At 42.5% G+C, this 26,422-nt stretch overlaps 1 protein-coding gene across 1 annotated transcript in view; it reads left to right on the forward strand.

Moving 5' to 3' along the window:
• Window positions 1-25,692, forward strand: part of LOC123999237 (adenomatous polyposis coli protein-like) — a 44,169-nt gene extending 18,477 nt beyond the window's left edge. The window contains 10 exon segments of the mRNA XM_046304787.1: window positions 9,204-9,284; window positions 9,891-9,992; window positions 10,293-10,454; window positions 15,114-15,330; window positions 15,797-15,892; window positions 16,230-16,369; window positions 16,685-16,879; window positions 17,027-17,241; window positions 18,196-22,555; window positions 22,557-25,692. Coding sequence (XP_046160743.1) covers window positions 9,204-9,284; window positions 9,891-9,992; window positions 10,293-10,454; window positions 15,114-15,330; window positions 15,797-15,892; window positions 16,230-16,369; window positions 16,685-16,879; window positions 17,027-17,241; window positions 18,196-22,555; window positions 22,557-24,638 — 7,650 coding nt within the window. The 3' untranslated portion in view covers window positions 24,639-25,692.
• The last annotated feature ends 730 nt before the right edge of the window (window positions 25,693-26,422 follow it).

Consider the following 26,422-nt stretch of genomic DNA (forward strand, 5'->3'; position numbering starts at 1 on the left):
TGTGAATCCAGGCAACAAGTCAGATTTTTAAAATGTTTTTCGGCGAAAGCATGAGAAGCTATTATCAGATAGCATGTAACACCCCAAAAGACCCGCAGGGGACGTAAACAAAATAATTAGCATAGTCATCGCTACACAAACCGCACAAATAAAATATAAAACATTCATTACCTTTGACCATCTTCTTTGTTGGCACTCTTAGATGTCCCATAAACATCACTATTGGGTCTTTTTTTCCGATTAAATCGGTCCATATATAGCCTAGATATCGATCTATGAAGACTGTGATCAAGGAAAAAAATAGCGTTTTATAACGTAACGTCATTTTTTTAAATAAAAAAAAGTTGACGATAAACTTTCATAAAACACTTCGAAATACTTTTGTAATGCAACTTTAGGTATTAGTAAACGTTAATAAGTGATCAAATTGATCACGAGGCGATGTATATTCTATAGCTGTACGTCTGGAAATAATGTCCAGGTAAATCTCAACCAAAATATCCGGTCGGAGACCGGAAGAACTGCGCTGCCTTGTGTCTGTTTGACCAAGAAACAAATCGTAGGCAAATGACAAGACTGTTGACATCGTGTGGAAGCTGTAGGTATTGCAACCTCGGCCCCATTTAATGTGGTTCACGTTTAACAATGGGTTGAAGTGGCGCATGGATATATTTTCCCATTTTCAGTGATCAGATTTTCCTGCACTTTTCGATGAAACACACGTTCTGTTATAGTCACAGCCGTGATTTAACCAGTTTTATAAACATCTGTTTTTCTATCCACACATACGAATCATATGCATATACTATATTCCTGGCATGAGTAGCAGGGCGCTGAAATGTTGCGCGATTTTTAACAGAATGTTCGAAAAAGTAGGGGGTAGGACTAACAGGTTAATGACCTCAGAGTCAGGACACCTGTTTAACGTCCCATCCGAAAGATGGCACCCTACACAGGGCAGTGTCCCCAATCACTGCCCTGGGACATTGGGATATTTATTTTTTTAGACCAGAGGAAAGAGTGCCTCCTACTGGCCCTCCAACACCACTTCCAGCAGAATCTGGTCTCCCATCCAGGGACTGACCAGGACCAACCCTGCTTAGCTTCAGAAGCAAACCAGCAGTGGTATGCAGGGTGAAAGGAAATTATCGTCAAAAGACCTTTTGGAGTGTCAACAGAAGATCTTCAAAGGTAAGGCATATATATCACTATTTCTGACTTTCGTGTTTCAACTGACTGGTTGAAATATGATTTGTCATGCATTTGAATGCGGGGCGCTGTCCTCAGATAATCGCATGGTTTGCTTTTGCTGTAGAGCCTTTTTGAAATCTGACACATTGGCTGGATTAACAAGAAGTTGAGCTTTATTTTGATGTATAACACATATTTTGAAGAATGTTAAATATTTGAATTTCGGAATCTTTTATTTGGCGCTCTGCAATTTCACCGGATGTTGGCCATTTGGGACGCTACCGTCCAACGTATCCGTGAGAGGTTAACACGGGTGTGAGTGTTGACGGCAAGGCTGGAGATCACTCTGTCATGCTGCTTGAGTTTGAATAACAGACTGGAAGCTTCAAAAGGAGGCTGGTGCTTGGAATCATTGTTCTTCCTCTCTCAACGATGGTTACCTGCAAGGAAACGCTTGCCATCATTGCTTTGCACAAATAGGGCTTCACAGGCAAGGATAAGGATATTGCTGCACCTAAATCAACCATTTATCGGATCATCAAGAACTTCAAGGAGCGTGGTTTAATTGTTGTGAAGGCTTTAGGGTGCCCAAGAAAGTCCAGCAAGCGCCAGGACTGTCTCCTAAAGTTGATTCAGCAGCAGGATCGGGGCACCCCCAGTACAGAGCTTGTTCGGGATTTTCAGCAGGCAGTTGTGAGTGCATCTGCACGCACAGTGAGGCGAAGACTTTTGGAGAATGTCCTGGTGTCAAGAAGGGCAGTAAAGAAACCACTTCAGGAAAAACATCAGGAACAGACTGATATTATTAAAAGGTACAGGGATTGGACTGCTGAGGACTGGGGTAAAGTCATTTTCTTTGAATCCCCTTTCCGATTGTTTGGGGCCTTCGGAAAAAAGCTTGTCCGGAGAAGACTAGGTGAGCGCTACCATCAGTCCTGTGTCATGCCAACAGTAAAGCATCCTGAGACCATTCATGTGTGTGGTTGCTTCTCAGCCAAGGGAGTGGGCTCACTCACAATTTTGCCCAAGAACACAGCCATGAATAAAGAATGGTACTAACACATCCTCCTAGAGCAACTTCTCCCAACCATCCAGGAACAGTTTGGTGATGAACAATGCCTTTTCCACCTTGCCATAAGGCCAAAGTGATAACTAAGTTGCTCGGGGAACAAAACATTGATATTTTGGGTCCATGGCCAGGAAACTCCCCAGACCTTAATCCCATTGAGAACTTGTGGTCAATCCTCAAGAGGCGGGTGGACGAAAACCCTACAAATTCGGACAAACTCCAAGCATTGATTATGCAATAATGGGCTGCCATCAGTCAGGAAGTGGCCCAGAAGTTAATTGACAGCATGTCAGGGCGGATTGCAGAGGTCTTGAAAAAGGGTCAACACTGCAACTCTTTGCATCAATCAACTAACTTCATGTAATTGTCAAAATAAGCCTTTGACACTTATGAAATGCTTGTAATTATACTTAAGTATTCCATAGTAACATCTGACAAAAATATCTAAAGACACTGAAGCAGCAAACTTCATTTCCACTAACATTTGTCATTCTCAAAACTTTTGACCAGAGCCTGTAATTGAACCCACAAATACTGATGCTCCAGATACTCAACTGGTCTAAAGAATTCATTTTTTTTATTGCTTCTTAAATCAGAATAACAGTTTTCAGCTCTGCTAACATAATTGCAAAATAGTTTTCTAATGATCAATTAGCCTTTTTAAAATGATTAACTTGGATTAGCTAACACACAACATGCTATTGGAACACAGGAGTAATGGTTGCTGATAATGGGCCTCTGTACGCCTATGTAGATATAACATTTTTCCAGCTACAATAGTCATTTACAACATTGACAATGTCTACACGGATCAATTTGATATTTTAATGGACAGAAAATGTGATTTTCTTTTAAACAAGTAAAATGTCTGTGACCCCAAACTTTTGAACGATAGTGTGTGCATGTATACATGGTGGCTTGTGAAAGTATTCACCCCCCCTTGGCATCTTTCCTATTTTGTTGCCTTACAAACGGGAATTCAAATTAATATTCTGGGGGTTTGTATCCTTAGAATTACACACTATGCCTACCACTGAAGCTTCATCCAAGCTACTCAATACTGCCCCCAGTCCCAAAGAAGTTAACTTCTTGCGTCGAGCCGATCCGGGATCATGACTACAGCTTCAAGCCCATTAACATAAGGCAACGGTAACTTCATGAAAATCGCAAATTAAATGAAATCAATATGCTAGCTCTCAAGCTTAGCCTTTTGTTAACAACACTGTCATCTCAGATTTTCAAAAATATGCTTCTCAACCATAGCAAACTAGCATTTAGCATTAGCAGGCAACATTTTCACAAAAACCAGCAAAAACATTCAATAAATCATTTACCTTTGAAGAACTTCAGATGTTTTCAATGAGGAGAATCTCAGTTAGATAGCAAATGTTCAGTTTTCCTGAAAGATTATTTGTGCAGGAGAAATCAGTCCGTTTTCTGCGTCATGTTTGGCTACCAAAAAAAAAAAAAACGAAAATTCATTCATCCAAACGCCAAACTTTCTTCCACATTAACTCCATAATATCGACTGAAACATGGTAAACGTTGTTTAGAATCAATCCTCAAGGTGTTTTTCACATATCTCTTCATGATATATCATTCCTGGAAGTCTCCTCTGTCTCAATAACATGGATGAATGCGAGCAGCTTGGAGATTACGCAGCAATTTCAACAAAGGACTCCGGGCGGACCCCTGGTAAATGTAGTCTCTTATGGCCAATCTTCCAATGATATGCCTACAAATACTTCACAATGCTGCAGACAACTTGGAGAAACGATAGAAAGGGCAGGCTAATTCGTGGCGCTTTCACAGCCATATAAGGAGACAATTTTTTTGTATTTATTTTTTTAAATTTAATTTTACCTTTATTTAACCAGGCAGGTCAGTTAAGAACACATTCTTATTTTCAATGACGGCCTGGGAACAGTGGGTTAACTGCCTGTTCAGGGGCAGAACGACAGATTTGTACCTTGTCAGCTCGGGGGTTTGTACTCGCAACCTTCCGGTTACTAGTCCAACGCTCTAACCATTAGGCTACGCTGCCTAGTGCTCATTTCCTGTTTGAAGTTTCATCTTGGTTTCGCCTGTTGCATCAGTTCTGGGGCACTCACTGATAATATCTTTTCAGTTTTGGAAACGTCAGTTTTCTTTCCAAAGCTGCCAATTATATGCATAGTCAAGCATCTTTTCGTGACAAAATATTGCGCTTAAAACGGGCACGTTTTTTAAAAATCCAATAATGACATAACCTCTTCAACCTATAGGGGCGCTAACTTCTTATGGATGGGGGGCAGTATTGAGTAGCTTGGATGAATAAGTAGTAAACTGCCTGCTACTCAGGCCCAGAAGCGAAGATATTCATATTATCCAAGTTAAGTAGATTTGGATAGAAAAACTTCAACGTTTCTAAAACTGTTAGACATCATTCAGTGAGTATAACAGAACTCATATGGCAGGCAAAAACCTGAGAAAAAATCCAACCAGGAAGTGGGAAATCTGAGGTTTGTATGTTTTCAAGTCTGCCTATACAATATACAGTGGAAATGTGGTCTGATTGCACTTCCTAAGGCTTCCACTAGATGTCAAGTCTTTAGGACCTTGTTTCAGGCTTCTACTGTGAAGGGGGAGAGAATAAGAGCTGTTTGAGTCAGGTGTCTGGCAGAATGCCATGAGCTCTGGTTGGAATATTATTGAAGGTTTATGTTAACATCCTAAAGATTGATTCTATACAACTCATGAATTTGGATTTGTGAACTGAACGTGCGAACAAAAAGGAGGTATTTGGACATAAATTATGGACTTTATCGAACAAAACAAACATTTATTGTGGAACTGTGATTTCTGAGGGTGCATTCTGATGATCATCAAAAGTAAGTGAATATTTGTAATGCAGTTCTGACTTCTGTTGACTCCACAACATGGCGGGTATTAGAGGTCGATTAATTATGATTTTTCAATGCCGATGCTGATTATTGAAGGACCAAAAAAGCCGTTACCGATAAATCTTAATCCGATGAGTTTTAATTGTATTTATTTATTTATTTATATGTATATACAGTGGGGCAAAAAGTATTTAGTCAGCCACCAATTGTGCAAGTTCTCACACTTAACAAGATGAGAGGCCTGTAATTTTCATCATAGGTACACTTCAACTATGACAGACAAAATGAGGGGAAAAGAAATCCAGAAAATCACATTGTAGGATTTTTAATGAATTTATTTGCAAATTATGGTGGAAAATAAGTATTTGGTCACCTTCAAACAAGGAAGATTTCTGGCTCTCACAGACCTGTAACTTCTTCTTTAAGAGGCTCCTCTGTCCTCCAGCCGTTACCTGTATTAATGGTACTGGTTTGAACTTGTTATCAGTATAAAAGACACCTGTCCACAACCTCAAACAGTCACACTCCAAACTCCACTATGGCGAAGACCAAAGAGTTGTCAAAGGACACCAGAAACAAAATTGTAGACCTGCACCAGGCTGGGAAGACTGAATCTGCAAATCCGGCATAAAAAAGCCAGTCTACGGTTTGCAACTGAACACGGGGACAAAGATCGTACTTTTTGGAGAAATGTTGTTTTGGTCTGATGAAACACAAATAGAACTGTTTGGCCATAATGACCATTGTCATGTTTGGAGGAACACGACAATGGGAATGTGATGAAAGAAATCCTTCTCTCTACTATTATTCTGACATTTCACTTTCTTAAAATAAAGTTGTGAAACTAACTGACCTAAAACGGGTACTTTTTACTAGGATTAAATGCCATGAATTGTTCAACTTTGAGTTAATGTTTTTGGCTTAGGTGTATGTGAACTTCTGACTTCAACTGTATACTGAGATCATGTGAAACTTAGATTGCACACAGGTGGACTTTGTGACTTTTGAAGGTAATTGGTTGCCCCAGATCTTATTTAGGGGCTCCATAGCAAAGTGGGTGAATACATAGGCACGCACCACTTTTCTGTTTTTTGAAGCAAGTACTTTTTCATTTCACTTCACCAATTTGAACTATTTTGTCCATTTTATATGAAATCCAAATAAAAATATTTAAATTACAGGTTGTAACGCAACAAATTAGGCAAAATGCCAAGGGGGATTAATACTTTTGAATGGCACTGTGCATTCATACATACATGTACAGAAGGCATTTGAACACAGTCTGGCACAAAGAGAAGAGAGTGTGTGACAGACCTGCACACAATCTATATACTAGTCTTATTTTCCATCCAATTTTAATTGAATGAAGGGGGACCTGTTCGACTGCAGCACACACATTAGCTGACCTGATGACTGAGCATGTGTGCAGTCAGTCAACCAGTGACCTACCTTCTGCTCCTGTTGGATGCACAGCCGAGAAGCCATAAGGCCTTGGTATGTGTGTTCATGCGTCAGTGTGCATGAATACTGTATTCAAGCCAGTGCACTCATGCCTGCATCATGTGAGATGTTTGTTTGGTGGCCCATACAGTATTCGTGCTCGTGTGTTTTTGTCTGTTGGTAATTGTGTGTACACTACTTGTCTCGTGCCCTGCATGTGTGCTGGCTTACATGCTTTTCCCCCTCTACATGAGTGGATAAATCATTGGACACATTTAATTCCCCCCTCTTCGACTGTCCTGCAAGCTGAGCTACAGCTTATGTAGGTCAGGGATGAGGAAGCCTGATGCTCCTGCAGCTGCCCTAGCTAGCCTAGTGACTGAATGCTCTATCCATCAGGGTTTCACATTTTGGGGAATATTCAGAGGTGGAAACTTTCTGTGGGAATTAACAGAAATATATGCAAATTAATATTAATTCCATTTAAATGTAAATGTTTTTTTGCATTGGATATATTACCATATCATATGGAGACAAACAAAAACCTTTAGCCTTATCATAAGTAGACATGGTTGCAAATGATTAAATCCTAATAGAAATAACAAAAAACAATTTAGTTATGAATAGAACTTTAATTAAATTAGTTGACTCTTCACATGGGATGATTTCGATGAACAAACGGAATATGGAATGATCGCATCTCCCCAAAAGTGTGTGTATGTATATATGTATGTATCACTTTCCAACCTGGTTGAGGATGGCTAGTTGTCAGGCTCAAAAAGCCTCATTTGCCCAGATGGCCACCAATTTTTTTAACCCTTATATTGGTCAGCCTCGTGTGTGTGTGTGTTCCCAGACAAGGACCAGTTTTTTTTCACCTTTATTTAAGGCTAGTTGAGAACAAGTTCTCATTTATAACTGCAACCTGGCCAAGATGAAGCATAGCGGTGTGAACAGACAGCAACACAGTTACACATGGAGTAAACAATAAACAAGTTAATAACCAGTATAAAAAAGTCAATATACATTGTGTGCAAAAGGCATGAGGAGGTAGGGGAATAATTACAATTTAGCAGTGATAAATGATCAGATGGTAATGTGCAGTTAGAGATACTGGTGTGCAAAATAAATAAATAAAAACCGTATGGGGAGGTAGGTAGGGGTGGGGGGGTAATTTGGGTGGGCTATTTACCGATGGTCTATGTACAGCTGCAGCGATCGGTTAGCTGCTCACATAGCAGATGTTTAATGTTGGTGAGGGAGATAAGTCTCCAACAACAAACGATTTTTGCAATTCGTTCCAGTCATAGGCAGTTGAGAACTGGAAGGAAAGGCGGCCAAATGAGGTGTTAGCTTTGGGGATGATCAGTGAGATACTGATTGTTGGTGGGTTTTCAAGGTAACAGGGGAAACCGCCTCAGATCCACAAAGTCCCTTCTACCAGGTGGCTGATGCGATGTTAGCACGACTGCCATATTGCATCTCCATCTCAAAGCCATTGCTTGGGACTGCCTAGAACCTTGCCCTCATCCAGGCCAAGGTGGCGAGACACTGTAGTGATGCAGCCAGCAAATGAGTAGATATAGCATATCTGGTGGGAGGGGTGTATGCTGGGTGAAGAACATTCAGAAATCTCTTCCAATACACATTGCCTGTGAGTATCAAAGGTGAAGCAGCTGCATACAGAGCTTGAGCAAGATGTTCATCAGCAGTTCTCTACGTTCCTCCATTGAGTCAAAAAAAACCTGATTCCAGGAGGACCATGAGCTTTGTCTGATTCATCACTTTCACCACAAATGGAAGTAGGGGGATTTTTGTCAGAGGTCGCTTGTTGTGAGTGCTGAGGGAACTTTATCCACTTGGCCAGAAGATTCTGCATCTTTGTTGGATTCTTCGCGTATGATTTTGTACAGTATTAGCAAATGTACACAGTTTTTCCTTCTACATTCGCTGCAGTGAAATGTCTCCCCACATCAGATAGTGCCCGTGGCATTTTCCTGTAAAGATGAGAAAAAAAATCTCAATTACATATCGTGTACAGATAAATAGTTAAGCAGTTAGATTAAACAATCCTTTGTAAGATACATGTTTTAAAATGAAACATGTATGGAAACAGGTGAATTAACACTCTTAACAGGCTCATGCAATAGAAACATGGTAGCAGAAATGGTTAACAAATTAAACACTTTGCTGTAGGCTATTTACTAGTTTACATTTTTTGTTTGTGTCATATAAAATCTATTCAACCCCACCCAGTATTGTAATAAAAACGTATCATAAAATTTACCAGAAAGCTTCCGACCCTTTGCAACCGTAGTCACCATTGCTTGGTTTCTTTGAGTTTCACGCCCACTCTCGATCTCTCTATTGCCATCACTCCCCTGTCTCCCTCGCCCACTCTCTCGTCCTCATTCTGTCTTGCATTCTCTCACTCCCTTTCCTTCCTTCCAGTCTCGCATCCTGCTGTTTTCTCTTTCCTCTTTTTGAACGGATTCTGCTTCTTCTCTTTCAGGTGACTGGTTCTGCGTTCTGACTCGTTACTCTCATTTAGCCTGCTACATGAATGCTTTGCTCCTTTTGGAGGTCTGACCCTTCTTTACCTCTTTCTTTCCCTCATGCAGAGCAAGCATGACCCAGCTGCCCAGGATGAGGGAGGCCAGGCTTCAGGGGACAGTGGTGGGCCTAGCGCTGGGTGTTCTCAGGTACGACTCGCCTTCCATACCTGATCCAAGACAATCGGCATGTTTGAAGGGATCATTATTATATCATTGAGTCGGATATTGGAATGCAATGTGATTTAGCATAGTTTGACTGCAATGTAGTCCATCTCAAACGAACACAATGCTTGCACCCCCAGAGATTTGACGGATTCATTTCCTTCCTTTGGTCCTATAATGCTCTAGAAAATATTTTCCGCCATTGGACTGACTGGAAATGTTGGTTAGGAGAGTTTAGCTGAGCTGCCTTTTTTGCCGTGCTTAGTGCCTTGACTTTCCATTTAATGCTAATGATTCATGTCTTACTCCATTGTAGGTTTTATCCCTGAGACTTGCGATTAAACTGTTGGATTCATATTTTAATGACTTTTAAAATGTAATGTAGTCGGAATTCCCTTGATTCTTAGCAGAATGAATGTGTTTGCTGGGATTGTTCTATGGAAGAAAACTGTCACACTGTGACACACTAATGGCTTTTATGAAAAAGGCGAAGATGTTATACTGTAGGAAATTGCTAGCAAGCAATATGAATACATTTTCATTTTAAAAAAGCTTTTAAAAAGTTGAACAAAATAAATGTTTCTCATCTAGGGTTCCAGCTCTCGCCTGGATCAGGACTCTGCCAGTGAAATGAGTTTGGGTGGGGGTAGTTACTCTGTGCCCCGCAGACTGACCAGTCACTTGGGCACCAAGGTATCCAGAGATTCTACTACCACTCAGGTTGATGTAGTATGGCTGTTCTCATCAAACAACCCCCCCCCCTAATAATAAACCACATGAGCTCTGTCTGTATGCCCAAACAAAAAATGTGAAGTGTTATCTAGTTTAAAAATGTAATAGAGATTTGCTTTTTTAAACCGAGGGTAGCTCACAAAATAGATTGCATCCTAAGTGGGACAGTTTAATACATTTCGATATGAATAATTGACCTATGTATCATCAGGGCGTGTCTTCAAAGTAGTTGTTCTCACGGTCGGCCCTCTAACCCTATAGGTGGAGATGGTTTACTCCCTCCTTTCCATGCTGGGGACCCATGATAAAGATGACATGTCTCGCACTCTGCTGGCCATGTCCAGCTCCCAGGACAGCTGCATCGCCATGCGCCAGTCAGGCTGTCTTCCCTTACTCATCCAACTCCTCCATGGCAACGACAAGGTTTGTAATGTTTTTGTTAACTTTGTCTTATTCTTTGTCATTGAGCTAGGTATTTATTTAGTCGAGAACCACTTTGGAAAGGAGTGTTTTAATTAATACTTTCAAGTGATCAACTTTTGGGTTATTTGTAACTTAGTTTTTACATAATGTTTCTGCCACTATCTTACTGCAAAAAAAGAGCTTCTGGATATCAGGACAGCGATCACTCCCCTCGAATTAGACAAAGATTTTTTTCTTCAACAAGCAGGATGCACAGGATGTACTTCGAACACCTGACAAGGGCCAACATCCCCATCATTGGCAAGAGAAAGATACGCAGGTACAGAGGACACAGCGCGGGGTGCCTCGTAAGGATCCATAGACGGCGAGTGGGAAAGCTGCAGTTACGTCAAAATTACTTGCCAATGTGCAATCATTGGACAATAAATTAGGCGAGGTACGATCACGAATATCCTTCCAATGGGACATCAAAAACTGTAACAGCTTATGTTTCCCGGAATCGTGGCTGAATGATGACATGGATATTTAGCTAGCGGGATATACGCTACACCGGCAAGATAGAACAGCACACTCCTCGATAAGACGAGGGGGTCTGCATATTTGTAAACAAAAGCTTGTGCACGAAATATAAGGAAGTCTCTAGATTTTGCTAGTCTGAAGTAGAGTATCTAATGATAAACTGTGGAACTCACTATTTGCTTTTCATGGCTGTTTCTTGGCTGTTTAGTTATCACCACAGACAGATGCTGGCCCTAAGACTGCACTCGGTCAGCTGTATTAGGAAGTAAGCAAACAGGAAACTGCTCACCCAGAGGCTGCGCTCCTAGTGGCTGGGGATTTTAATGCAGGGAAACAAATCAGTTTTACATCATTTCTATCAACATGTTAAATGTGCAACCAGGGGGAAAAAATTCTAGATCACCTGTACTCCACACAGAGACACATACAAAGCTCGCCCCCCATTTGTTAAATCTGACTACAATTCTATCCTCCTGATTCCTGCTTACAAGCAAAGATTAAAGCAGGAAGCAACAGTGACTCTGTCTATAAAAAAAGTGGTCAGAAGAAGCAGATGCTAAACTACAGGACTGTTTTGCTAGCACAGACTGGAACATGTACCGGGATCCTTCCAATGGCATTGAGGAGTACAGCACATCTGTTACTGGCTTCATCAATAAGTGCTTCTAGGACATCGTCCCAACATTGACTGTACGTACATACTAGAGGTCGATCGATTATGATTTTTCAACGCCGATACGATTATTGGAGGACCAAAAAAAGCCGATACCGAATAATCGTCCGTTTTTAATGTATTTTTATACATTTTATTTTAAAAATTTTATTTTTTAAATATTCATATTTTTTGTAAAAATTACAATTACAACAATACTGAATGGACAATGAACACTTTATTTGAACTTAATACATAAATTAAATCTATTTAGTATCAAATAAATAATGAAATCTGTTCAATTTGGTTTAAGTAATGCAAAAACAGTGTTGGAGAAGAAAGTAAAAGTGCAATATGTGTCATGTAAAAATGTGAACGTTTATGTTCCTTATTCTGAACATAAGAACATATGAAAGCTGGTGGTTCAATATTCCCAGTTAAGAAGTTTTCAGTTGTAGTTATTATAGGAATTTTCACACGTCGACTATTTCTCTCTTTACCGTTTGTATTTCATATACCTTTGACTATTGGATGTTCTAATAGGCACTTTAGTATTGCCAGCCTAATCTCAGGAGTTGATAGGCTTGAAGTCATAAACAGTGCTGTGAAGCAAGCATTGCTAAGAGCTGCTGGCAAATGCAGTAACGTTTTTATGAATGCTTACGAGCCTGCTGCCGCCTACCACCACACAGTCAGACTGCTCTATCAAATCATAGACTTAATTATAATAAACACAGAAATTTGAGCCATTGGCCATTAATATGGTCAAATCCGGAAACTGTCATTTAGAAAACGAAACGTTCATTCTTTCAGTGAAATACGGAACCATTCCATATTTTATCGAACGGGCGGAAACCCTGAGTCTAAATTTTCCTGTTACATTGTATACTCTTCAATGTTGTTGTAATTATGTAAAATTCTGGCAAATTAAACTAGCCAGGCGCCCAAACTATTGCATATACCCTGACTCTGTGTGCAATGAACGCAAGAGAAGTGACACAATTTCCCTAGTTAATATTGCCTGCAAACATGAATTTCTTAACTAAACATACAGGTTTAAAAAAATATACTTCGGTGTATTGATTTTAACTTGACGCTACCCATCCCTTTAGCGGGATAATTGTCATCAACAACTGCTGAATTGCATAGCGCCACATAAGTGCAATATAGAAAAACACAGTTTGGCCTTCTGTTAATCCACCTGTTGTGTCAGATTTTGAAAATATGTTTTACAGCGAAAGCAATCCAAGCGTTTAAGTTTATCGATCGCTCGACAAAACATTATGTACATCTAGCATCAAGTAGCTTGGTCACGAAAATCAGAAAAGCAATCAAATTAATTGTTCACCTTTGCTCTTCGGATGTTTCACTCACGAGACTGTTACACAAATGTTCCTTTTGTTCCATAAAGATAATTTTTATATCCAAAATACCTCAGTTTGTTTGGGGCGTTATGTTCAGAAATCCACAGGAAAGAGCGGTCACGACAATGCAGACAAATTCCAATAGTATCCGTAATGTCTAGAGAAACATGTCAAATGTTTCTTAGAATCAATCCTCAGGTTGTTTTTAAAATATATAATTGATAATATATCAACCGCAACTGTCTTTATGAGTAGGAGAGGGAAAGGCAATGGCTGCCCAAACTCTGTTGCGTCAAGCAAAACGCTGCTGGCACCCAGCCATACAATGACGCGATGACGTCTTTCTCGCTCATTTTTCAAAATAAAAGCCTGAAACGATGTCTAAAGACTGACACCTTGAGGAAGCGATAGGAAAAGGAATCTGGTTGATATCCCTTTAAATGGAGCAAAGGCAGGCTATGGAACATGGAGTTTTCAAAATAGAAGCCACTTCCTGGTTTGATTTTCCTCAGGGTTTCGCTTGCAATATCAGTTCTGTTATACACGCAGACAATATTTTCACAGTTTTGGAAACTTTAGTGTTTTCTAATCTGTCAATTATATGCATATTCTAGCATCTGGTCCTGAGAAATAGGCCGTTTACTTTGGTAATGTTATTTTTACAAACATAAAAATAGTGCTTCAAGAGGTTAAGAAAGGCGTTGATGTTTATTGTTAGGTACATTCGTGCAACGATTGTGATTTTTTTTTTCCGGGAATGCGCTTTTGTTAAAACCCACATTTGGCAAAGTAGGCTGTGATTCGATGACACATTAACAGGCAATGCATTTGATTATTGATTAATGCTCTCCGTAGCCGATGTGAGTAAGACAATTTAATCAGGTCAACATTCACTAGGCCGCGGGGCGAGACTGATTACTGGGGCGAGACTGATTACCAGGACGTGTGCTCCGGGCATGTGCTGACCAACTGGCAGGTGTCTTCAATGACATTTGTCTGAGTCTGTAATACAAACATGTTTCAAGCAGACCACCATAGTCCCTGTACCCAAGAGCACTAAGGTAACCTGCCTAAATGACTACAGACCCGTAGCACTCACGTCCGTAGCCATGAAGTGCTTTGAAAGGCTGGTAATGGCTCACATTAACACCATTATCCCAGAAACCCTAGACCCACTCCAATTTAATACCTCCCAAACAGATCCACAGATGATGCCATCTCTATTGCACTCCACACTGCCCTTTCCCACCTGGACAAAAGGAACACCTACACGAGAATGCTTTTCATTGACTACAGCTCAGCGTTCAACACCGTAGTACCCTCAAAGCTCATTACTAAGGATCCTGGGACTAAACACCTCCCTCTGCAATTGGATCCTGGTCTTCCTGATGGGCCGTCCACAGGTGGTGAGGTTAGGTAGCAACACATCTGCCTCGCTGATCCTCAACACTGGAGCCCCTCAGGGGTGTGTGCTCAGTCCCCTCCTGTACTCCCTGTTCACCCATGACTGCGTGGCCAGGCACGACTCCAACACCGTTAAGTTTGCAGTCGACACAACAGTGCCTGATCACCGACAACAACGAGACCACCTATAGGGAGGAGGTCAGAGACCTGGCCGGGTGGTGCCAGAGTAACAACCTATCCCTCAACATAATCAAGACAAAGGAGATGATTGTGGACTACAGGAAAAGGAGGACCGAGCACAACCCCATTCTCATTGTTTCCCACCACCTGCCAAACCCCTCTTTTACGCTACTGCTACTCTGTTTATCATATGCGTTGTCACTTTAACCATACCTTGTGCATACTACCTAAATTAGCCTGACTAACCTGTGCCTGTATATAGCCTCGCTACTGTTATTTTTCACTCTTTATACGGTTTGATTTATTTATTTATTGTTCACCTAATACCATTATTTTTTTACTTAATCGTACTGTTGGTTAGGGCCCGTGAGTAAGCATTTCACTGTAAGGTCTACACTTGCTGTATTCGGAGTACGTGACAAACTTTGATTTGATCATTAGGCTAGGTGTTATTTATTCTGTCAAGGACCACTTTGGAAAGGTGTGTTTTTATGACTACTTTCAAGTGAAACAGTTTAAAAAAATTATATTCCATACAAGGACTCAGTGCTGCTGGGGAACTCCCGAGGCAGCAAGGAGGCCCGGGCGAGAGCCAGCGCCGCCCTCCATAACATTATCCACTCCCAGCCTGACGATAAGAGAGGGCGCAGAGAGATCAGAGTGCTGCACCTCCTGGAACAGATCAGGGTTTACTGCGAGACCTGCTGGGAGTGGCAGGAGAACCATGAGAGGGGAGTGGACCAGGATAAAAACCCCAGTAAGGCCTGCTCAGATGTATTGCATGCTTTGGTTAGGGTATGGTTATTTGGATGAGTAATGTAGGACAAAAACCCAGTAAGGACTAAAGCGACAGTTGTAATGAATTGTGTTGGTTTTGTTTTTCATTGTGTATTTGGAGGGGAAAACCACCAGTACCTCCTGCTCAGATCACTTGTACTTGATTTATAATAATAATAATATATGCCATTTAGCAGACGCTTTTATCCAAAGCGACTTACAGTCATGTGTGCATACATTCTACGTATGGGTGGTCCCGGGGATCGAACCCACTACCCTGGCGTTACAAGCGCCATGCTCTACCAACTGAGCTACAGATGTTTTAAATGGATAATTGGTAGGGTAATACAGGCCTACTTATTTCAGGTGGATGAACTGTTTTAGTTAGGGTATGGATATTTGGATGGGTCATCTGTTTTTATTAGAATGGATTGTGTTTGTCCCAGTGCCCTCTCCCGTGGAGCATCAGATCTGCCCAGCGGTGTGTGTTCTAATGAAGCTGTCCTTTGATGAAGAGCACAGGCACGCTATGAATGAGCTCGGTAAGCATCCACTTCAAAACTGTTGTTCTGACCAAATGCAATTTTTTATTTAGGCTATTTAACCAGTATAGTCCACCTGGTGACACTTGCCACTGCTTTTCAGGCAGTTATCTTAAAAAAAGAGAAATTATGAAACAATCTTTATTTGATTGGTTTAATGTTTCATTACCCAAGAAACCAAAACAGAAAAGAGGTAGGTTAATGTATGTGTTCATCCCTGTAAAGATGTAGGCTCTCATGCAATGTCTTTCATAGGACATCATATAGTAGAACATTCATGGGGCAGACTCATTCAATGATTGATTGACATTTCTCCTGCTGTGCTGTGTGTTCCCAGGGGGGCTGCAGGCTATAGGGGAGCTCCTCCAAGTGGACTGTGAAATATACGGCCTCACCAGCGACCACTACAGCGTCACTCTGAGGAGATACGCTGGCATGGCCCTTACCAACCTCACCTTCGGGGACGTGGCCAATAAGGTGAGCTTCTGGTTCCGGATGATTTAACCGTAGTTGTGTGTGCAATTCTGACCTAATATCTTGCAAATGTTCTGCCTTAGGGTTGGTTTCCCAGACTCAAATTAAGCCTATTCCTGTGTTTAAAAGCTCTTTCAATCTCAATTAAGCACGCTTTGTAGTCCAGGAGAAGGCTGGATCTGGGAAACCAGCCAATATGTGTAAACGCACTTGAAAGTAAAGGCAATAGTGTCTTCGAGGACAATCAATCTCTGTGCTTGTTCATAAAGTATGGCTTCAAATTAATAGTAAGCATCTTTCTGTATCTTCCATCCTCAGGCCACTCTATGTTCCATGAAGGGATGCATGAGGGCCATGGTGGCTCAGCTGAAGTCTGAGAGTGAGGATCTACAGCAGGTGATTGCCAGTGTGTTGAGGAACCTGTCCTGGCGTGCGGATGTGAACAGTAAGAAGACCCTCCGTGAGGTGGGCAGTGTCAGGGCTCTGATGGAATGTGCCTTGGAGGTACAGAAGGTGAGACATCCACCACTCTCACTTTGATACAAATACATAAGGAGTACATCATGTATAAATATGTGAATGAAATGTACAATAGGAATTCGATAAATTCGATAAAGATTTGCCTAAATATGTATTCACTGGCTGATCCTCTTTTCACAGGAGTCTACTCTGAAGAGTGTCCTCAGTGCCCTGTGGAACCTGTCAGCTCACTGCACTGAAAACAAAGCTGATATCTGTGCTGTAGAGGGGGCTTTGGCCTTCCTGGTTAGCACTTTGATGTACCGAAGCCAAACTAACACTCTCGCCATCATTGAAAGTGGAGGAGGCATCTTGCGCAATGTGTCTAGTCTCATCGCTACAAATGAAGATCACAGGTATGTCTATTCAATTTCTTTTAAATCATTCATTATTAGGGATGCACGATATATCTGTAAATATGTCGGAATCGGCCGATATTAGCTAAAAATGCCAACTATCGGCCCGATGGCTAGTTTAACGCCAATGTTAAAAACCGATGTCAAAGCTGCTGTGCATACCTATATAATGTAGGTACAGGACGTAATGACGACGCATAAAATGTTGCGCTACACGTGCAACACAGCATTCCTGACCTAGCCCACAATGTCTGCTGTGTGGATCTAGCAGTCAACAAGTCGAGTAGGCATTTGAAAGAGTAAGAACATTTCAGAGAGACAACTCAAAGGCGAAATCCATTAAAGCCAAGATAATGGAATTCATGGATTCTTACCATAGTAATCCTGGTTGAGAATGAAATAATTGAACAGCACAGCAAGTTAGTCAAAGAAATAGGTTTTGGATTGTTTTACTGGTATAATGGGGACATACGTAAATGCCAACAAAATAACTTTTTAGTCTGTGTATGACCTTTATTTAACTAGGCAAGTCAGTTAAGAACAAATTCTAACTTACAATGACGGCCCGGACGCTGCTGGGCTAATTGTGCGCCGCCCTATGGGACTCCCAATCACGGCCGGATGTGATACAGCCTGGATTCGAACCAGGGACTGTAATGATGCCTCTTGCACTGAGATGCAGTGCCTTAGACCGCTATGTCCATGTGTGTGTTAAGCATTCTAGTACAGTTAAATAGTTAACAGGCCTCTAAAATTAAATATTGCTATCCGTATCGGGGGTTTTTTGGCAAGGAAAATATTGGCCAAAAATGACATCGGCGCATCACTATTCATTATAGTGTTGTGCTGTTAAATATTTGATATTATTATACGGACTCCTCTGTAATAATGTTTAATGTTCTTACACTTGAAAGCTTACAAGACCCTGTGTTGCTTTTTTCTCTCTCTCTGTAGACAAATCCTGAGAGAGAACAGCTGTCTTCAGACACTCCTGCAGCACCTGAAGTCTCACAGCTTGACTATTGTGAGCAACGCTTGCGGCACGCTGTGGAACCTCTCGGCCCGCAATGCAAAGGACCAGGAGGCCTTGTGGGAAATGGGTGCTGTGAGCATGCTGAAGAACCTTATCCACTCCAAGCACAAGATGATCGCTATGGGCAGTGCCGCAGCACTGAGGAACCTCATGGCCAACAGGCCCGCCAAATACAAAGATGCCAACATCATGTCACCTGGATCGAGCCTGCCCTCTCTTCATGTCAGGAAACAGAAAGCCCTGATCGAGGAACTGGACTCTCAGCACCTCTCGGAGACGTTCGACAATATTGACAATTTAAGCCCCAAGGCGTCCCACAGGGGTAAACCAAGCAGGCACAAGCAGAATGTCTACAGTGATTACGATGGTGTCTCTAGATCAGACGGGTTTAGCCCCAACAGTGTGCCTGTGCGCCCCCCTTATGTGAACACACCAGTTCTGTCGAGCCCATCACCCAGAGACAACCCAAGGGGGAACATAGACAGTGTTAGGGCCGAGAGGGATCGGGGCCAGGACAGAGACAGACAGAGGGGTGCACCCAGTGGTTTCCACCCAGATCATGACTCTAAGAGAATGCAAATGCCCGCCACAACAGCTGCTCAGATTGCCATGGTGATGGAGGAAGTGAACAGCATTCACTTACTGACTGGCCTGGATGACCGGTCACCAGAGACTCCAAATCAAGACCCTCACTGTACAACTGCAGTACATGGTCATTCAAATGTATATCCCTACACTAAACCCGATCACTCGGGCAGACCATGTCCAATGCCCAAGTTGGAATACAAGGCATCCAACGACAGTCTCAACAGCGTAAACAGCACTGACGGCTATGGCAAAAGAGGACAGATGAAGCCATCTGTGGACTCATACTCTGAGGATGATGAGGGGAAGTGTTGCGTCTATAGAAAATATCCTGCAGACCTTGCTCATAAGATCCACAATGCCAACCACATGGAAGATGATGACGGAGAAGTTGACACACCTATCAACTACAGCCTAAAGTATTCTGACGAGCAGCTGAACTCTGGTCGGCAAAGTCCAAGCCAAAATGAGAGATGGGCGAGGCCTAAGCACATGGAGGAGATGAAACAGACAGATCAGAGGTCTGTGCGATCTCAAAGCCCAGGTTACCCCATGTACACGGAGGGCAACAGTGAAGGGGAGGAGAAATTGAAGTACAAGCCCAGGTTTGTGCAAACAGAAATGCAACAAGGATTCAGATCAAGGAACACCAACCAACACCAACAAGATCAAAGCAATACTGGTCCCACTCAAGGAATGAACAAAAAGATGAACAACCAGACTATGTGCCAGTCTGTGGATGATTACGATGATGACAAACCAACCAATTACAGTGAGCGATACTCAGAGGAAGAACAACAGGATGACCAGCCGACCAATTACAGTATGAAATACAACAAGGGGCCTCATACGGAACAACCAATTGATTACAGTCTGAAGTACTCCGACACCTCCTCCCAAAAATCCATTTTTAGTCATTCAAAGTCATCCTCCACTCAGAGCTCAGTGAAAGACCATCTAAGCCAAGATGGTTCAACATCATCCATGACATCCAAAAAGAATGTAGGGAGACAAATGCAGCTACATCCATCCTCTGCTCAAACGAGGTCAGGGCCAACTCGACCAGGCCAGAAGAACACAACATGCAAACCTCCTACCGTCAATCAAGAGACCCTACAGACGTACTGTGTTGAGGACACACCCATCTGTTTCTCAAGGGGTAGCTCTCTGTCATCCTTGTCCTCAGATGAGGATGAAATGGAAGGCTGCAAGAGGAATGTGAATGCTGCTAGCAACTACCCAACTCTTCCCATCTCTGAGAAAGAGTCCACTGGCAGTCACGCCCAAGAACAAGGCACAACCGAGGGCCAGTCTGTGCAGTATGTCCGAATAAAGCCTCCAAGGACTAGTCAAGTTCATGGAGACGGATCCAGACATCACAAAGCCGTTGAGTTTTCATCAGGAGCTAAATCACCATCTAAAAGTGGTGCCCAGACTCCCAAAAGCCCCCCAGAACACTATGTGCAGGAGACGCCCCTCATGTTCAGCAGATGCACATCTGTAAGCTCTCTGGACAGTTTTGAGAGCAATTCCATTGCTAGCTCTATACAGAGTGAATTGTGCAGTGGGATGCCCAGTGGAATCATCAGCCCAAGTGATCTGCCCGACAGCCCTGGTCAGACCATGCCTCCGAGCCGAAGCAAAACGCCACCACCCCCTCAACATCCACCACCAATGAAACACAAAAAGGTGCCGCCGCCGCCGCCGCCAAGGGCGGATTTGGCTCCAAGGCATGCTGCTGTACACTCTGCTGTCCAGAGAGTCCAGGTGCTTCCGGATAACGACACCCTCCTACACTTTGCGACAGAGAGTACCCCAGATGGATTCTCTTGTGCATCCAGCCTCAGTGCTTTAAGCTTAGATGAACCTTACATTCAAAAAGATAATGAGCTCAAGATCATGTCTCCTGTTCACGAAGACAACCAGGGAAATGAGGCTGAGCATGAGCATGATGACACTACAGAATCCCCAAGCCAAGAGAAGCATTCACCTGGTGAGGTGGAAAAAGACATTTTGGATGATTCAGATGATGACGATATAGAAATACTGGAGGCTTGCATAAACTCAGCCATGCCAACAAAGTCATCGAGAAAACCCAAAAAGCAATCGCCTTCCAACACTACTTCTAGAATACCACCACCTACTGCCCATAAACCAAGCCAACTTCCTGTGTACAAGTTACTCCCTTCACAAACCCGAGGACAACAGAAGACTGTTGGCTTCACCCATGGAGAGGACATGCCTAGGATTTACTGCATAGAGGGAACCCCTATAAATTTTTCAACAGCCACATCTCTCAGCGACCTCACCATTGATTCACCCCCAAATGAGCTGGCCAACACTGAACGCTGTGCTCCTCCTTGTGCAGAAGTATTCTCCAGTCAAATAAGGGATACTATTCCAGAAGGGGAAAGTACAGATGAAAAAGATGGAGGTGTTACTTTATCCTTCACACAAGCTGCCGCTGTAGAAAATGAAGGGGATGACATCTTAGCAGAGTGTATCAGTTCAGCCATGCCAAAAGGTAAAATCCATAAGCCCTTTAGAGTACAGAAAATGAATGATCAACTACAGCACCCTTCATCAGCTTCTCCTGTTAGTCTAGTCAAACAAGAGGTTGAAAAGAAGAAGCCCACATCCCCTGTTAAACCAATGCCACAGAGTAGTGAGTACAGAGCTAGGATGATTAAAAAACCCCAGCCACCTTTCAACTTTGTTTCATACCCTGATAAAAACAAAGAAACCAAAATGCTTGAGCCAAAAATGGCCTCCAGAAATTTCCCAGATAAACCACCAAATGCAGATGAGAGGCCACGGCCAGGATTTGCTTTTGACTCGCCACAGAATTACACACCAATAGAGGGTACACCCTATTGCTTTTCACGCAATGACTCCCTGAGTTCCTTGGATTTCGAGGATGATGAACCTGATCTCTCAAAGGAAAAGGCACAACTTAGAAAAGACAAAGACCAGAGAAAAGTGTCAACGAAAAACCGTGGAGAGCCATCCGCAAGAACAAACAGGGCAAATGCACCACTGACTGCTCCAACAACACCTCTGCAGCAGAAGCAGGCAGTCTTTCCACAACCATCCAAAGAAAACGTGGGGCCAGTGCCAGATGAGAAGCAGAAGTTTTCCATTGAAGACACACCAATGTGTTTCTCTAGAAACTCATCTCTCAGCTCGTTAAGTGACATTGACCAAGAGAACAACAACAAAGACCTCCAGCCAAAAGAAGTGGAGGATGTAACTCAGGTAGAAGCTACTTCTAAACCCCAAGCCTCTGGTTACGCACCAAAAGCCTTTCATGTAGAAGACACCCCTGTGTGTTTCTCAAGAAACAGTTCACTCAGCTCACTAAGCATTGATTCAGAAGATGACCTTCTACAAGAGTGCATCAGTTCAGCCATGCCAAAGAAACAGACAGCCAGAAATAAGGGGGGGAATGACCAAGGAGATGCCACTGAGGAGAAAAGTATGGATAGAATTTTAGCTGAGGAGCCTGATATCACATTGGATCTCACTGATACACATAGTCCAGTTTCTGAACAAGCCTTATCTCCAGACTCTGAATCTTTTGATTGGAAGGCTATCCAAGAGGGTGCCAATTCCATCGTCAGCAGTTTGCACCAGGCAGCTGCTAGCCTCTCTAGACAAGGCTCATCTGACTCTGACTCAATCCTCTCCCTCAAATCTGGGAATATCCCTTGGCTCCCCTTTTCACTTGCCCTTAAATTCAGAGGATAATAAATCTGCATCCGACAAAGGACGCCCACGGATATTAAAGCCTGGTGAAAAGAGCACTTTAGAAGCTCAAAAAAAAGAAAAGGAAGAGGAGGCAGCAAAAGCTCTTAAAGGGGGCAAGAAAGTCTACAAAAGTCTTATAACAGGAAAACCACGTGCCAGCGCTGAGACCCCAGCCTCATTACAGCAGAGGCCGACTGCCCCTAGTGTTCCCATGATTTCTCGTGGGAGGACAATGATCCAGGTCCCTGGCGTTAGAAGCAGTTCTCCAAGCACAAGCCCAGTCCAAAAGAAGCCTCCACCCCGTGGTCCAGCCTCTGTCTCAAAAACTCCTCCCACTCAAGGGCAGAATTCCAGTAACTCACCCAGAAGCATTAAACTACCTGCTAAATCTGATCCTAGTCCAGCCAAGGATCAGCCTGGATCTCAATCGGGATCAAGTAAAGCTTCATCACGATCTGGATCCAGAGACTCCACACCATCCAGACCAGCTCAGCAGTCCTTGACCACCAGACCCATGCAATCACCCGGTCGCTCCTCTGTGTCACCTGGAAGAAATGGTCTCGGCCCTTCAAACAAATTATCCCAAGTGCCTCGCACTGCTTCTCCAAGCACATTGTCAACTAAGTCTTCTGGTTCTGTCAGGATGGCCTACACCTCCCCTGGGAGACCTATGGGTCAGCAAACTCCACCCAAGCAGACTGGCTTGACGAGAAGCACTAGCGGAATCCCTAGGAGTGAATCTGCCTCAAAGACTCTGAACCAGTGTGGAGTTGCTGGCCCTTCTAAGAAGCAGGATTTGTCCAGGATGTCGTCCACAAAGTCTAGTGGAAGTGAGTCAGACCGGTCGGAGAAACCTACCCTAGTTCGCCAGTCAACGTTCATCAAAGAGGCCCCTAGTCCAACACTGAAGAGGAAATTGGAAGAGTCTGCTTCTTTTGAGTCTCTGTCCCCCTCCTCTACCAGCCAGTCTCAAACGCCTGTGTCGAGTCCGTCTTTGCCAGATATGTCGTTAACTTTGCCCTGTCAAGGAAGCAACTGGAAAAAGTCTCCTCAGAATCCAAATTCCTCTGAAAATGGGGATGAGAAGCCTCAAAGAGGAGGGAAGCATGACATCTCCAGGTCTCATTCAGAAAGCCCCTCTAGGCTCCCTAATCTTAACAGGAAAGGTACATGGAAGAGGGAGAACAGCAAACACTCCTCCTCTCTCCCAAGGGTTGGCACCTGGAAGAGAACCGGCAGCTCATCTTCCATCCTCTCTGCCTCCTCTGAGTCAAGTGAAAAGGGCAAGAGTGAGGATGAACGACAGCCACTGAGTCCAGCCCAAAGGTCCCCACACGGCAAAGATGGAAACCCTTTAAAAGGAACATGGAGGAAGATGAAGGATAGTGAAATGTCTCAGTCAGAAGGCCGTGATTCTTCCTCCATAGAGTCCATGGACACCATGGCCATGGGGCACCAAATGAGCCCTGCAGTTTCCAAGACTGAGGATGTGTGGGTGAGGATTGAGGACTGTCCCATTAACAACCCGAGGTCTGGAAAATCCCCAACTGCAAACATCCCTCCTGTAATTGACAGTGTTATACTCAAAATGCCCTCTGTTGATCTCTTGACAAGTGAAACCCATCCAAAACATTCCTCAAATGAAAGTGTAAATGCTCTTAGGCTTGGTTCAGAGACTAATTTAAACTTGTTTAGGAGCAGTGAGAGTATTGATAAGAAAGGGCCAGACCTCAAGCCTGCTCAGAGTAACCCAAGCATTGTCCCAGAGGCCCATGAACTGTCTCTTGCTGAACGCACCCCTTTTAGCTCCTCCAACTCTAGCAAACACAGCTCACCGAGTGGGGCTGTGGCGGCCAGGGTCAGCCCTTTCAACTACACCCCTAGTTCCAGGAAGAGCAGTGCTGACAGTGCCACACTACCACGACCCTCACAGATACCCACGCCTGTCAGTGTAACCAACAGTGCAAAAAAGAGAGAGACTAAAGGAGAAAGTGCTGGTGAAAGTGGGTCCTACATTGTAACCTCAGTTTAAGTCACTTGAGGCTAGACTACACACAGATGATCTAGGGGAAATGTCTTGAACATACCTAGTGATCTCTGTTGTAAATAATTACTTACAACAAATCCAATCAAAGCAAAGAAAAGATTCATCACAATTTTTGGTGTAAAAATAAACATGTAAATAGTGAGTCACTAGACTGTTATTGTAGTTGATACCTAATTGATGGACCCTGTTTTTTTGCTGGTAGGAATGTGGCTGGGACACTGGTTATCAGAGGGAGAGAGGGAGACCTCTGAAGGATAATGTATGTGAATTTGTACTGTACAGATTTTAATTATGTATTTAATTTAAACCCCTGTCAAGATCCTGAATCTTGTCCGACTTGACAAAGATAATCACTTAAAGTTGCATATTTGGGATGTTAAAACACTTAAAGATCGACTTTAATACTACTCCGTTCGATTGGGAAAAAATGATATGCCTGTGTTTAGGTCAGAAAGAAAAGTAATTCTAATTTTTACTAATGCAAATGTATTATAAGCTACCCATCCTTGCATGTAAACTGCCCAGATGGTAAAGATGAACATTTGTGGTCACATGACATGTTGGTAGCTGTAGTGTAAAGTTTTACACTATTTCATGTGTGCTCTGAAAGTAAAGGAATTAACCGCAAGTTAACCTGAGAAATATTTCCATTGGAAAATAGATTATATGAGAGTAGACCGATACATGGCTCTGCTGTTTGTTGTTTTAATTGTTATCAGGTTAGTTGGTTGCTTTTTAACTAAGAGACTCTGAAGGACTGAATGAACACAAATATTACTATAGGGTTTTGGTGTTGGTTTATCTTTATTTTTTTTAAAGGTAGTTTTAGTTTCCCTGTAATCACTGTAATGCTAAAGCACATGATCAGAGGAGTTTATGTACTATTTTGTTCTACCCAAAAATTACACTGTCTGAAATACTTTTTTTCTCTCTTTTTTTCTCATGCAATACATTTGTGGTCGGTTATTCAAAGGAAAAAAGTCACATTCCAAATTGTAAATCAGCATAATAAATCATGTTAAAATTTTGGGGTGAAAAACTGGTGTCCAGTGTTACTGAACAGTGGAAGTGTTTATCATCTGTCTTGAAGATATTTTGGTAGTGAATGGAACTTAAGATCTGCTTAAAGTGAATGATGAACTCGTGTCCTTAGTGCAGCTATGTTTTGATATACAAACCAAGGAGATATAGCTATAGGCATGAATTCATTACACAACTACATACACATTTCTTCTGTTGTACGAGTGCAATAACAAGGGCAATCCGCATTTGAAATTATGAAGTGGTCTCCTCACCACTGTTTTGGTAGAAAGCTGGGGAATGGGGCTGGAGAAATGTAACCACTTAAATTAATAGAACTATGGATGCACGGTCTGACCATCCATGATATGAAAATGTATAGTTTTGACCATGTTTTGAGGCTGTACAGTTTATTTACATGTACGTTTACAAAAATTGAAGAAAAAGCTTGTTTTGGGATTTGATGGTGTACGACAGTTGAACTAAACTGGTGAGGCATTTACAAGTTCTATTCATCAAGAATCAATGGGATATCATGAATAAAATGTAGAAACTGGCGAATCCCCAGTAAATCAACTCGCATCCATCATAGCACTTTCCATCGGTGTTAATTCTTTTTACATGTTCTCCAGGCATTACATATTACGTTTTAGGTAGCTAGGTGGGACAACTACATATCTCAGTCATAAGTAGCAGTTTCCTAAAAAATTGCTATCAGCAAAGTCTGAGCTAGTAAGGAGGAAAAGTCA

Source organism: Oncorhynchus gorbuscha, linkage group LG16 (assembly GCF_021184085.1).
Source record: "Oncorhynchus gorbuscha isolate QuinsamMale2020 ecotype Even-year linkage group LG16, OgorEven_v1.0, whole genome shotgun sequence".
Taxonomy (NCBI): domain Eukaryota; kingdom Metazoa; phylum Chordata; class Actinopteri; order Salmoniformes; family Salmonidae; genus Oncorhynchus; species Oncorhynchus gorbuscha.